Source organism: Trachurus trachurus (genome assembly GCF_905171665.1).
Source record: "Trachurus trachurus genome assembly, chromosome: 13".
NCBI classification, from domain to species: domain Eukaryota; kingdom Metazoa; phylum Chordata; class Actinopteri; order Carangiformes; family Carangidae; genus Trachurus; species Trachurus trachurus.
The window spans coordinates 4,843,202-4,857,919 of NC_139892.1; the positions used below are offsets into that span (position 1 = coordinate 4,843,202).

The 14,718-nt window shown below is 40.7% G+C and overlaps 1 protein-coding gene across 1 annotated transcript in view; it reads right to left on the reverse strand.

The window, feature by feature from the left end:
• myo7aa (myosin VIIAa) overlaps nt 1-14,718 on the reverse strand; it is a gene marked incomplete at both ends in the record, with an annotated part of 99,242 nt that overhangs the window by 28,806 nt on the left and 55,718 nt on the right. Inside the window, 8 exons of the mRNA XM_083984952.1 lie at nt 309-428; nt 581-707; nt 2,433-2,560; nt 2,665-2,754; nt 5,497-5,673; nt 6,796-7,002; nt 7,773-7,982; nt 13,031-13,138. Coding sequence (XP_083841078.1) covers nt 309-428; nt 581-707; nt 2,433-2,560; nt 2,665-2,754; nt 5,497-5,673; nt 6,796-7,002; nt 7,773-7,982; nt 13,031-13,138 — 1,167 coding nt within the window. The remainder of the gene's footprint in view (nt 1-308; nt 429-580; nt 708-2,432; nt 2,561-2,664; nt 2,755-5,496; nt 5,674-6,795; nt 7,003-7,772; nt 7,983-13,030; nt 13,139-14,718) is intronic.

A 14,718-nucleotide genomic window follows, 5' to 3' on the forward strand; every position in this document is an offset into this window, starting at 1 on the left:
ACCAGACAGAGTTGTTTAGAGGGAAATTCAGAGACTGCTTGATGAAAAACTGTCCCTGAAGGCAACATACATCAGCGGTTTTGCATGAATTTCCCTCTAAAACAACTCTGTCTGGTAACGTTGTGTTATTATCTCATAGCGTGGTGTATGTGCAGCGTAGCTCTGAGCAGCTCACGGCTCTGCTCCGCCGTTCTAAAAATAGCTTGCACCGACAAATAAAGGTAACAAACCTACTACTATGACTATAGGGATTATGGCAATGGGCCAATTTGCCAGAATGTTGAACTATCCCTTTAAGTGCTTTGTACCTGAAGCTCCAGCCAGGATGGAGGCTGTGTTCTCGTCCCATTAACAAATGTTCGTCTCAGTCTCTCTTCGCAGTAGGGAGCGTATCCTGGCGGCCCGCTGCTGATGAAGTTCCTCAGATACTGTGAGTACAAAAAAAAAGCTTTCTCACAAAAAAAGTTCACACTCTACTATACTTGACTGTCTGTAAATGTAGACACACTTAAAACAAACAAAAAAATATTTGAAAACATATATTTGAACTTTTTCTTCTGTGTAGTATAGTTGCCCTGACCTTGACGAACTTCTCTGACGGAGCAAAGCAGCCGACACAGAGAGAGATGAGAATCCAGCCACGAGCGTGAGAACTCTTAGATGGGTTCTGACTCAGCTGCTTACAGATCTGACAATAGATTTCATCCCTGACACACACACACACACACACACACACACACACACACACAGAAATGTTTTAATCATTTGTCAACTTTATCCACAACATTCAAACTTTGAAAATATATCATACTGTATACTGTATATCATAACCCACACCCACAATCCATTGCCACACTTTTTCTGATACTACCTAAACCAAAACCAAACATAAGGAAATATTATAACCAGAAAAAGAATATTATCATTATCAGAAACAGCAGAGTCTCACATTTGAGAAGGTGGAACTTATTTTAGCTTAAAATGTATTGAAAATGTTTAATCAGTTCTCAGAATAATCACACACAATTGCGTGTCTTTCTCTCAAATGATGTTCAAAAATGGTCATGACAGTGAGTTTTTCTCACTGACATGCCAAACAGGCGATCTATGAGTATGTCCTAACTTCACAGAGAAATAAAACACAGCGAGAGCACAACTAAAATGTGATATTATTCGCAGCTTATTTACAGATTTTACTAATGGAGGAGACAGCTGTCTGTCTGCTGCTCCAGCACCGCAGCACAGACAGGATCAGCGCCTATAGACGTCTGTCTGTCCTCATGTCTCGTCCTTTCCTTATCCGTGGTCGTGGTGCTGAAATAACGCGGAGCACTTTGCTCTCATTAACTTTTGTTGCCAATTTAAATTCAGAATATCATTAAAGCCTGTAGTTTCTGATTGTGTTAAGATTCCTGTTCATGTCTGAAAATGTACATAATGATTTTGCTTTTTGATGAAAACCAACTTCAGTCCTCGTTTTTTCTGCTAAGTCCTGGTTTCTTGCCCTGATAGTGATTTTAACACTTAATGTGTTGTGCGTAGCTGGGATGCATGGATAGTGCGTTTACTGCGTCCTTTCAGGGTTGAAAGCATCAGCGACACCTGGGCTCATAGCTGGCAAATAATTTTATGTTTAACAGGGTAGGGCCTCATATGAAATATTGAAACGGGCCCCCAGATGTCTAAGGCCGCCACTGGGTACAGCCTCTGTCCTACATGAACACTGCTTCAAATGCTCAGATCGGGTTTAGTTTAGATTGATAAATACCAATCCTTGCGACAGATTTGGAGGACACCCTTTTTTTTTTTTTTGGTGTGGGCACATTTAATAAATGAGGGTCAGTTACAGTAACCTTTTCACTGCAACATGTAAAGGTTAATCACACAACACAGTGCCATAGATATTGCAGGTTTTGACAGAGTGGGTAAGTAGCATGTTAAATCTTGTCTCAGTGAATTTGGAAATTCATCCATCAGACCATATTCATCTGTCATTGTGGCCTTGTGCTACAGTTGTGTCCAGCTTAAGCCCTCCTGAGCACAGTTTTAAAGGGATAGTTCACCAAAAATTGAAATTTCACTCATTATTTACTCACCCTCATGTGGACTAAGGGCTGGGAGAAGTTTCAGAGTCCTCCGTGGGGGCTTCAATACAAGACGGACATTACATACGAGCAGCATGGAGGTATTTGGATGTTTTTTGGTGTGTCTTTTTGTTACAAAGACAGTTGGTATCCATTTGCAACCGTTATATGGACATGCACTGCTACGCCGAGACCCCCTGTAACTCAGAGAAGCCACGGAGGACTCTGAAACTTCTCCCAGCCCTTAGTCCACATGAGGGTGAGTAGATAATGAGTGAAATTTCAATTTTGGGTGAACTATCCCTTTAAGTCATGGTTTATGTCCATGTTATACTGTACGTTATGTACCTCAGTGCTGGTCTCAGGATTCCATTGCCAATTATGAAGTGAAGTTTCTCCAGATTGGACGTTGGCCTGTCCTCCAACATGCTGTTGCCATGGAGACCATACTCGCCATCGTTAAGGCGCTTGGTGACCTGAGAAGAATCACATGCAAATGATTTTGTGGTTCAGCAACAACACAAACTCCAGATGTTAACTAGCAGCAAGGTCATTTCCTTGTTCTTTCTCTTTTTCCCACCTCCTCGGTGATCTTGGATTTCTTCTTCAGGGTAAGAGACACCAGTTTGTGCCTGACACTGTTCTTCTTGTGGCTGTCAGAGAGAGGTGTCTGAGGGCAGAACAACACAAGACTCTCTCAGCTTTCAAATCTCATGCGAGCAGCGCACTTGGTACATAAATATCTGTACATTAGTCAATGGATAGCATGTATAAGAGGGGAGGGGCTAGAATAAACAACTTTAATAAACCCAGTTCTCTCTTACGACGGAGTATTAGGGCCACATTTACAGATAAATAAATCACAAACTTCGAGAATAAAGTCGTAAATTTATGACTTTATTCTCATAATGTTATGATTTTTTTTCTCGTAGGAAATGTACGACTTTATTCTCGTAAATTTACGACTTTATTCTCGCAATGTTATGACTTTTTTTCTCGTAGGAAATGTACAACTTTATTCTCGCAAATTTACGACTTTATTCTCGTAATGTTATGATTTTTTTTCTTGTAGGAAATGTACGACTTTATTCTCGCAAATTTACGACTTTATTCTCGTAATGTTATGATTTTTTTTCTTGTAGGAAATGTACGACTTTATTCTCGTAAATTTAAGACTTTATTCTCGAAGTCTGTGTTTTTTTACGACGGAGTATTAGGGCCACATTGACAGATAAAAAAATTCACAAACTTCAAGAATAAAGTCGTAAATTTACGACTTTATTCTCGTAATGTTATGACTTTTTTTCTCGTAGGAAATGTACGACTTTATTCTCGTAAATTTACGACTTTATTCTCGTAATGTTATGACTTTTTTTCTCGTAGGAAATGTACGACTTTATTCTCGTAAATTTACGACTTTATTCTCGTAATGTTATGACTTTTTTTCTCGTAGGAAATGTACGACTTTATTCTCGTAAATGTACGACTTTATTCTCGTAATGTTAGGATTTTTTTTCTCGTAGGAAATGTACGACTTTATTCTCGTAAATGTACGACTTTATTCTCGTAATGTTATGACTTTTTTTCTCGTAGGAAATGTACGACTTTATTCTCGTAAATTTACGACTTTATTCTCGTAATGTTATGACTTTTTTTCTCGTAGGAAATGTACGACTTTATTCTTGTAAATTTACGACTTTATTCTCGTAATGTTATGATTTTTTTTCTCGTAGGAAATGTACGACTTTATTCTCGCAAATTTACGACTTTATTCTCGTAATGTTATGATTTTTTTTCTTGTAGGAAATGTACGACTTTATTCTCGTAAATGTAAGACTTTATTCTCGAAGTCTGTGTTTTTTTACGACGGAGTATTAGGGCCACATTGACAGATAAAAAAATTCACAAACTTCAAGAATAAAGTCGTAAATTTACGACTTTATTCTCGTAATGTTATGACTTTTTTTCTCGTAGGAAATGTACGACTTTATTCTCGCAAATAATACTCCGTCGTACTCTCTAGATGGCACTACTGTATCGTTTGGGGTTTAGGAAATAACCAGTGAGTGCCAAACCCCTTTTTTACAAGCAGAAATTAAAACACCAAACATACATTCATCTGATCATCTTACCTGAACAATTCCTTGAAACAGACAATTACAAAGGAAGATCAGTACCAAACAAGTACTTTGTGAAACTCTCGATCAATCAACTCTCAAGCAATCCCACAATATATGCCAGTGTTTTGCTTCTGACGTACCCAAGCTGTCACACTGTCTCCACCACTTTTGCTTTGGTGTTATAAAGACACAAATAATACACTTTTAACCAAATTCCCACCACACAGGCAAGTTTGCATTCTAACCAATCCTAATCTGCTTCCTTTAACGGAGCCTTGATGAGATGCTTTCCAACAGTTGTTTCCAATAAAGAGGCGTGTTTCAGAGAAGCTTGGCAGGACCATTGTAAAGCTAAAGCCCCCATAGTGAAAAGGTGACTATGGTGGTGACCTAAATATGTCTGCATTTTGTCTGCAAGTATTTGAAGCCCCAAATCCATTATTTTGACCCTGAGGCATTTCTACATTACAATGTGTAATGTCTCCAAATCAGATACACTTTGGGTGAGAAACTCACACAGGATTTCTGCTCTGAAATGTCAAACTAAATTGTGTTTCCAAAAAGCATGTCCATGTAGGCCTGTTGGATTAATCAATGTTAAATCGTAATCGGATTATTTAGTTAGGACGATGTTAAAAACAGCCAATCAGTGGAAGGCAGTCGGTTGACGTCACGTTTTAGTTTTGTATCATCATCAGAAATCGGGTTTTCAAAGAAGAAAATCTGGATTTTATTTTTGGGCAAAATCAAACAGCTCTTATGTCCATGCATCCATGACTGCAAAGAAATATCTATGTATAAATGACTGTGTTAATCCCATAGCTCTCAAAATTTGAATTTTGGGTGAACTATCCCTTTAAAACTAAAACATGGCCTGTTCATGTATACACCATACAAACACAGCCTGGTCTATTTCCATGTAATAAATATAGAAAATTTAATATGTGTATACATATTGAATATACAATAGTATACACATTTTCTCCAGTGAGGTACAGCAAGTAACATACATAGTACATATTTAAGAGGATACTGCACTTAATAAATGAATATAATACAACATAATAATACTATGTTTTACATAAACTAGAGTGGCACTCAGAAGAGGCTCTACAATGACAAAGGTCAAAAAAAGCCAGGGAAAGTGGTTTAATTCTCTGGATCAACCCCTTCACTGGCTCTGAACCAAAGTTTAAAGAGCTTCATCCCTCCACAATGTTTGGTGGAAAGCAGTCATTTTTGTAGAATTCTGCTACAGGGTGAAATGTATTATCATTATTTCTCATCCTCACCTCCCCTTCCCCCTGCAGTGCCTGCAGCTCTCTCTTGTAGGTCTTCTTTCCCAGTGTCTCATAGATCTTGGTCATGACAGGGATCTTTTCACTTCCATCGCTGATGGCTGTGTGATACTTGGGTTCCGGCAGATCCCCCATGAACCTCAGCACTGTGATCCAGACTGCAAGAGCGGCCTGGGCCCGGACATGGAGGACACACTCATTCATTAGGTTGAAGTCAGTACTGTTGACTTTGACTAATTTACTAACTAACTAGTTGACTAACTAGTCATTGATGGCCATACTCAAGATTACTTCAGGATTTTATTACATTCAAAATTATGACTCATTTAAAAAGGATAATTAGCGTTTTTTTACAACCTGGACCTTATTTCTAGCATAAAATACGATCATCTACTCACCCAGATAACTTTGGTGTCATTTGGAGTCGTTTTGACGAAATTAGCCCCAGTGGAGCGGCGCGTATATCCGTATAATGCGAGTACTCGGGGCACCCAAGGCTAGTGCTATTCCCCTCCGAGCCCGTGGTGGCATGTTATCAACATCCCGGGTCTCTAGGTTGACCTACTAACCTCTGACCTGGATGATGTCATCTCCGACCGCTGCCCGGCTCGACTAACTTGCTACCGCTAATGCTATGGTTGGTTTCTGCGTGTTTCTGACTTGTCAGAACAAAATGAGCAGCTGGATGAAGTTCAGCTTCCACAGGCTTCCTCTCCTCAACCTGGACTCACTAAAGCTCCGGCTAGTTGAGATAAAAATGAACCCGAATGCCGAAGCAGAATGATTATTATCAGAATGAGCCGGGCAGCGGTCGGAGATGACATCATCCAGGTCGGAGGTTAGTAGTCAACCTACAGGTGCAGGATGTTGATAACATGCCGCCACGGACTCAGAGGGGAATAGCACTAGTGTATCATAACAAAATATTGGTGAAATGAACGAGTTTTGCGGTGGATAATGTGTTATATAGAGGCTGCATTCCGTGCCCTGTGTTCTCGCATTATACAGATATACGCGCCGCTCCACTGGGGCTAATTTCGTCAAAACGACTCCAAATGACACCAAAGTTATCTGGGTGAGTAAATGATCGTATTTTATGCTAGAAATAAGGTCCAGGTTGTAAGAAACGGAAATTATCCTTTAACACTTTAAAGAGGAGATGATTAATAGATTCATTAATGAAGTCTATAATTTGTTAGACAACAACTGTGTTTCCTGAAATCAAATCAAAAACTATTCTGCACAGCTTTGTAAAACTAGATTATTGGGGTTGAAATGCCAAAAGTGACCAACCAGCTGATCTCCCTCGTCATCATGGAAGAGCAGAGGCTGTTTGAGAGGTCGTCGGACGTAGGTGTGAGTGGTGGTGCCCTGGAAGTAGGTGGCAGCAAACTTGGCGAATTTGTACTCTGATAAATCCTCCTCTTCATCATCCTCAGGGAGAGGAAGAGCCTCATCCAGATCCTCCTCCTCCAGCTCCTGATGACTCCGCTCCAGGTCCTGCAACAAGACCAGGCACAGCTGTCAGGAGAAAAACCTCCAGACACAAACTATATCCAAGAAAAAGAATAATCTTGTAGGCTACTGTGAATGACTGAATTGAATTGAATTGACGAGTGTGTGTGTGTGTGTGTGGGGGGGGCGCACGGTGTTTCTCAAGACCTGAAGTTCACTTCCTGGTCGCTCTGAGCTGCGTGAGCTGCGTGAGCTCCGCGAGAAAAAGCGGAGCGCCTGTGCGCCAATCAAACTTTTTTTTCTCAGATATTTTATAGAAAAACACACCCACAAATGACGTGAGGATTGAAGCTGAACGTGTTCGCCATCTAGTGGTACCAAGCAGTAACAATATAGGGCAGTAGATTTAAAGATATGGGCTGTTTTATCCAAGCATGCTGCCTGTCGCAATAATGCGACTTTGGCGCCTAGAGGGTTAAACCGACCTACTTCTACTGCCAGAGGGAGAATCCCAGCCCTCAACTGGGCACATAAAGATCTCTTGGATCACATCGGGTTCTGAACAATATACATTCTTCAACTGGCAATAGGTTCTGAGTTCTGGTTTAAACCAGATATCATTAGCCCATTTTTCTTTATACTCAAGAAATAACTTATGCTTCACAAAATTAACATTACAACGCAGACCATTTAGCTGTTGATCAGCCTCGCTAAAAATAGCTTTCATGTCACGATGCCAAGGATAGTTCTGTGTTTTATCCCAGTTAAAGGCTACTGTGTTTGTTCTTGTAACTCTTGTTGATAGTTGAGCTCACCTCGAAGCCAGCGGGGGCCTGTCCCTCCTGCCCCGGGAAAGAGCTCGTTGTTCCCAGGAAGCCAAACATTTTATCCACCATGTCAGAGTCATTGACCGGCTCTAAACGGGCCTTCTCCATCTGCTCCACCATCTCCTTCTTCCTGCGAGCCTCCTCTTTCTCCTTCTTCTCCCGCTCAGCATCCTCTTTAGCCAGCTGGGCTAGACGCTCCTTCAAAATACAAAAGTGTGACGTTAGCTTTTAGACACAACACTTTAATATCAATGAGGCGCAAGCACGCCAAGTTCCCACCTCCGTCCTTCCTACCAGCGGAAGTGGGAAAGAAGGAGGAGAGAAGGCGGAGGCGTGGAGTGGGATGAACACAGCCGATTCAGATCTTCACCAATCAAATGAGCTTTAACTGGGCGATGCACACTGCAATTTAGTCATTTTATACTTGGACATGGACGGAGGAGACAGCGACGCCAGAGGCCCAACCTCTCCCAGGAGGAAACTGCTGTTTTGAGCTCAGAGTGGCCGAATAAGGAGGTTACTTAAAGGGACAACGAGGAGTTTCTATTTGGTCATATTAATGTGGATGAATCTACGTTACCCACACTTGTTAATGGGCCCATTTTCGATAAATATATAGTTTTGTCTCTATCGTTATTTTGTTATTATTAGTGGTGGTGGAAATGCTGGGCGAGCCCACCAGCGTTTCTTTACTTTCGGTTTCGTGGCGAGTCATGAGAATAACGCCGCCGAATCGCCGTTTATGGTCGGAACTACGACGGTATGTGATCGTCTTCCAACCTCTGACTTTAATTCTTGATGAATGAAAACATGAGTCTGTCTTGCGCCGGTCAAAGAATTTCACGGTGCGCGGAGGCTCATAAATGTAGTGTGAAAACACTTCGCTTTCCCAAAACTCCTCATTGTCCCTTTAATCAGGTTTGTCCTGATACACTGAGAGCCGTTGTCCAGTGTTAAAAAAACAAACAAACAAACAAACAAACAAACAAAAAAACACACACACACACTCACCCCTTTTCCATTAATAAAGACACTCACATTTAGTAACCCATACTTAAACCCTGTGTAACAAAGATGAGAAGTAAACAAACACCATGGTAACAGGGATGGAATCAGAAGCATCTCAGTGTAAAGGATGCTCTCTCTCTGTCTCTTTTTTATTTGATTTCTGTGATGACTTGGCTCAGTGCGCTTGGTTACCACACACTTTGGTGACATTTTGCCGGCAGAACGTATATTTGCATACAGTGTGCAAGCAAGTGGCCAAGCGTGTGGGGGGAGATTTAAAAGCAATCTGGACCAGTGTTGTGGGTAACGCGTTACAAAGTAACATGTTAGAGTACTTATTACTTTTTTCCTGTAACGTAACTGTATTCATAGGTAACGCTGTAACTTAACTGATTACTTTTAATTGATGGTAACGTTGTAACCTAACTAACTACTTTCCAAAGTAACTATACCCAACACTGATCGGGACACACTTCACAAGTGCAGCCTGTGCCATAAGCACACTAACACAACTACGACACACACACACACACACACAGCAACAGTTTTAATAAACAGTGCTGCTGGATCACAGTCTCATCTACTCCAAAAGTGTCTCTATGCGCAAGATTTGAATCATAAATGTGTAAGCCTAACTACGTAAGTAAATAAAACAAACAAGAAAAACGAAAAAATAAAAACATGAACAGAGCATGATGAATATAAAATTTTATATTCATCATGCTCTGTTCATGTTTTTATTTTTTCGTTTTTCTTGTTTGTTTTATTTACTTACGTAGTTAGGCTTACACATTTATGATTCAAATCAAAAAGTCATAATTATGAGATAGAAAGTTAATTTCATTTTATTGAGATTAATTCAATCGCATTTCCTAAACGTGGCTTGTGGCTCCCGGTGACGGCGGACTTCACCGTGGTGCATTGTGGGATTTATACTTGGCTAAATACCGCTCGGATGCGGCCTTACCTTAAAGCAGATATCAGCTTCACGGCCGTTTCGGCTAATGCTGCGTTCAAGGCAGGCTTTTGAAACCGTAAGTTACAGCTTCAAGTCACAACTACGACTTGGTAGCGTTCCAGGTAACCCGTAGCTCGTGTTTTTACCATCCTGTTGTCTGTGAAAGTTCCCTATAACGGCCACTCGTAACTTCCGACCCGTGAACTCGTACCAGATCGAACTGGTATGACTTCACAGGAAGGAAAAACACAAAGTACGAGTTTCTTTGAACGCACCATGAGTTAGCAGCCCCCGCCCTTGTCAGGCATCAATTGGTCCTCGTGCTACGTCACCACATTCACGCGCATCCCTTGGCTGCACACACAGCCCTTCATGCCGTTCTCTCTCCTCATTGGATAACACTTGTATCCCACAAGGAAAATTTTCTCCTCGGGTTACAGCAGAGCAGAGTGACGGAGAGACTCGTGTTTAGGCTGAAATACTTCATGTAAGTGATTGCTGACGGAAAATAGGACTATTTAGGACTTATATTAACAAAAACATTCCACTGATATCTGCTTTAAGTGTGGGTAAAGTGCAAATCAAGCGCGCTGCACTTTCAGTCGTTGGAGAAACGGGACACACTGAACTGACACTAAGCCCATGAACGCGCACGCCGCACGCCAAGTGACCAAGTGTGTAAGTGTGATGGAGTGTGCATATTGGGACAGGCCCACTATCTGATGCCGAGGCTGTTTGTGGTTGGCTGAGAGAGTTTTTGTAGTTTTTCATAAGTTTGCATGACAGTTTCATCTGTGTTAATTCAGTCAGGTTGAGTTTCTATTACGCCTTTGACAGTGTTGGACAGTAACGGAGTAAATTTACTTGAGTACTGTACTTGAGTACATATCCAGAGGATTTGTACTTTACTTGAGTATTAGATTTCTTTGGTACTTATTACTCTTACTTGAACATTTCCAAGACAAATATTTTTACTTTTACTCGTTAATTTCTAGGAAGGCTGAAAAGTACTTGTTACTTTCAGGTCTGCTCTTTTTTTTTTCTAAAATACTATTGGACAAAACGTGAAAATGACAATTGCTGTTCTCTTATGATCCCATTCATTTTATTTGTTTTTCTAGGTGTTTCTGCAGCTTTATATAACATTGTGGTTCTAAAAGCAGCACATCAGTGCAGCTGCTTTCAAAGAGTTCATTCTCAGAAACAAGAGTTAAAAGCTCCTTACATTCATTTAGAAAAAATTATAGTAATTCATTGATGTGAAAAATAAGAAATGTACTCTTACTCTTACTTTTACTTAAAGTAAATTTAAAAGCATGTACTTTTGGATACTTAAAGCAGAAGTAAGCGATCCGGTCGTTTTGGCTAATGCTGCGTTCCAGGCAGGCTTTTGAAACCGTAAATTACAGCTTCAAGTCACAACTTACGACTTTGTAGCGTTCCAGGCAACCCACTCGTGTTTTTCCGACCTGTTTTACCTGTGAAAGTCACTATAACGGCCACTCGTAACTTCTGACCCGTGAACTCGTACCAGATCGAACTGGTACAACTTCACAGGTCGGAAAAACACGAGTTACGGGCTGCCTTGAACGCACCATAACAGTCCTCGTCCCTACGTCACCACACACAGCCCTGCATGCCGTTCTCTCTCCTCATTGGATAAAAACTGTAGGATACGATAAATGTTTTCTCCTCGGCTCAGAGCAGAGCAGAGTGACTGAGAGACCCGTGTTTCGGTCCAAACACTCTATGTAAGTGATTGCTGTCGGAAGATAGAACTATTTAAGACTTATATTAACACAAATATATCACTTACTTCTGCTTTAAGTACGTTTAAAAGCAAGTACTTTTTTACTCTTACTGGAGTAACATGTCGACTGAGCTACTTTTACTTGTAACGGAGTAAATTTTGACCAGTAGTATTTGTACTCTTACTCAAGTACTGGGATCGAGTACTCTGTCCAATGTGACAGGACAATCTATATAGATTAGTGCTGACAAAGTTAACGCCTTCATTTTGGAGATTAATTTTAAACATTTGCGCGTTTTAAAAAATTAACGCAATTAACGCTGTTTTGTTTACTTCCGGTGGTGGCTGACCCGTCACGTGTGCAGGCTGCAGCATGTACCGGCTGTAGCGCTGTTATTCTTCACTTTATTCAGTTTTAATATTTTTTCATGCGAGTAAGTAACCGTTTAGATAACCAGTATGCTATGTTAGTTTATCCACATGATGCAGCAGCGACCGTAGCGGAGCATCACCGAGGCAACAGCCCGGTCTGCGGAGCCGGTCGGCCGGGTAACAGCGTCGTCCCCGGGGTAAGACAGAGACAGAGAGCTGATTAACAGGCCTTTAGAGGTTCACCGCCGGCTGCTTTCATTCTTTCTAGATGAGTTATTGAATGTTTGTTTAGTTGTTGATGAGTTTGTTTAAATGAAAAGTGAAGCTTCATGTGTGAATTGGACAGAAGAGCAGCGCTGCCTTGATGTACACAAATCACCACCTACAGATCAATAAATAAAACAATGAACCGATCGGTCTATAGCTAATTCAATTTAATTTACGGAGGGAAATTCAGTGATGTGGTTGTTTTTTCGTGCACGTCCGCAGCACAGCTTGGTAGGAAAAAAGGAAAAACAAAATATGTTGGTGCATGCCCATAAGTGGTCTGGAGTGGTCTTGATGGTTTTGATATTCAACCTGCACTTCAACACATGTAGGTTTTGATATTCAACCTGCACTTCAACACATGTAGGTTTTGATATTCAACCTGCACTTCAACACATGTAGGCCTGGGTTGTTTTGTTATTATTTCTGTTGGAGAATATAAGCAAGTGGCCTTTTTTGTGCCAAATTTGTTCTTCACAGTAGAGAAACTGTGTTTAAAGTTTAAAGAAAGCCATTAAAATAGTCTTTGAATTGAAATATACTTTTTTGTGTTTATTCTACACTAATTTGATGATTATACATGAATACATTTTCATTATAAACTCGAGTCGTAAGAGGTCAAATGCAGTTTATTTGTTGATAAATTAATCGCGGTTAATTACAGAAAATTGGGAAATGAATTAGTTATTTTTTTCTAATCTATTGACAGCCCTAATATAGATATAAATTCACTGTTGATTCCATTAGTTGCATTAAATAGTGTTTGTTGTGATTATTTATTGCATTTAAATGTGCCAAACTCAAGGTATCTGGAATTTGAATGAAGGAACAATTTCATGATGATGTATAAACTGAGGTTTGAAATGTTATAATTCTTTGTTGAATTCCCACCTGGTGTTTGCGTTCAGCCTCAGCTTTAGCTCTCTTGGCAGACATCTGGTTCCTCAGTTTGGCCTCTTCAGCCAGACGCATTTTCTCTGCCTCCAGCCTGCGGTGGTACTGAAGGGAGACAGGAAGGAGCCCAACATTAAATAAGAGCAGCTAGTTACCAAAAGTATATGGGAACAGACCCAGTGAGCAGTTTGTCTAAAATGAAACAGCATTAAATGCAATTCAAGAGCATGGTGTTAATGTTGAGGGGACAAATGAAATAAAGGTAGTGACATTAAATTGAGGAAATGAACTGTAAGTAATTATTCAAATATTAGAAATGTAAAACATTAAACTAAAATAAATTGAAAACTTAAACTTGTGCATTTTCAAATGCAGAAAACTAAGATATAAGCACCATATAAGTACATATTTTGGACTTTTTTGGGGGGGGGGGGGGGCAAAGAGGCACAGTCAGCAGTTCAACGTCATGCTTTTGCACCAGCACTTGTTTACATATGGACACACCCCTCTCCCCTTACAGAATATAGAAGGGAGATGAGAATAGAAACCAGCGGTGGAGTTAAAGGGATAGTTCAACATGTTGGCAAATTGGCCCATTGCCATAATCCCTATAGTCATAGCGGTGCAAGCTATTTTTAGAACGGCGGAGCAGAGCCGCAAGCTGCTCAGAGCTACGCTACGGAGGCTCATGGGATTTCTTGGTTTCCCTCATCAAACTCATCAAATACACAATCCAACAACTCCACAACGCTCTGGTGGACAAGTTGTGACCTGCACATTCACCACGCTATGAGATAATAACACAACGTTACCACACAGAGTTGTTTTAGAGGAAAATACAGAGACTGATTGATGAGAAACTGTCCCTGAAGGCAATCAGCGATTTTGCATGAATTTCCCTCTAAAACAACTCTGTCTGGTAACGTTGTGTTATTATCTTATAGCGTGGTGAATGTGCAGCTCACAACTTGTCCACCAGAGCGTTGTGGAGTTGTTGGATTGTGTATTTGATGAGTTTGATGAGGGAAACCAAGAAATCCGATGAGCCTCCGTAGCGTAGCTCTGAGCAGCTCACGGCTCAACTCCGCCGTTCTAAAAACAGCTTGCACCGACAATTAAAGGTAACGGACCTACTGCTATGACTATAGGGATTATATAGTGGAAGCAGGAAGTAATGTCGCCATGGGACCTCAATTCAGAAAAAGTCTCCATGTAAGTGAACGGGAGTCAAAATTTTATTTCTAATCTGATTGAATTGTGTCATGATAAAACTCTCTGACCTCTACCTGTTTAAAACATCACGTTTCATGCCGAGAAATCAGCAGTTTGTTGTAAAATTATTGTAGAATAAAATTCTGAAGAATCCGCAACTGGGAAGACTCCAGGTGGCGTAGTGACGTCACCACATGGTGCCCTTTCCCGTGTCAGTTGGTGACGCATTTTTTGTGGAACACCAGATCTCTGTAGTGCGTCTTCACACAAAATACATTCTTCCGTTGCCGTTTTACAACAAACTGCTGATTTTTTGGCATGAAACGTGGTGTTTTAAGTAGGTTAAGGTCATATATTTTTCTTTGACTCCCGTTCACTTACATGGAGACTTTTTCCAAAAATCCCATGGCGACATTACTTCCTGCTTCCGCTTCGGCTCTCTATACTCATCGCTGCACCGTACCCAAAAAAGA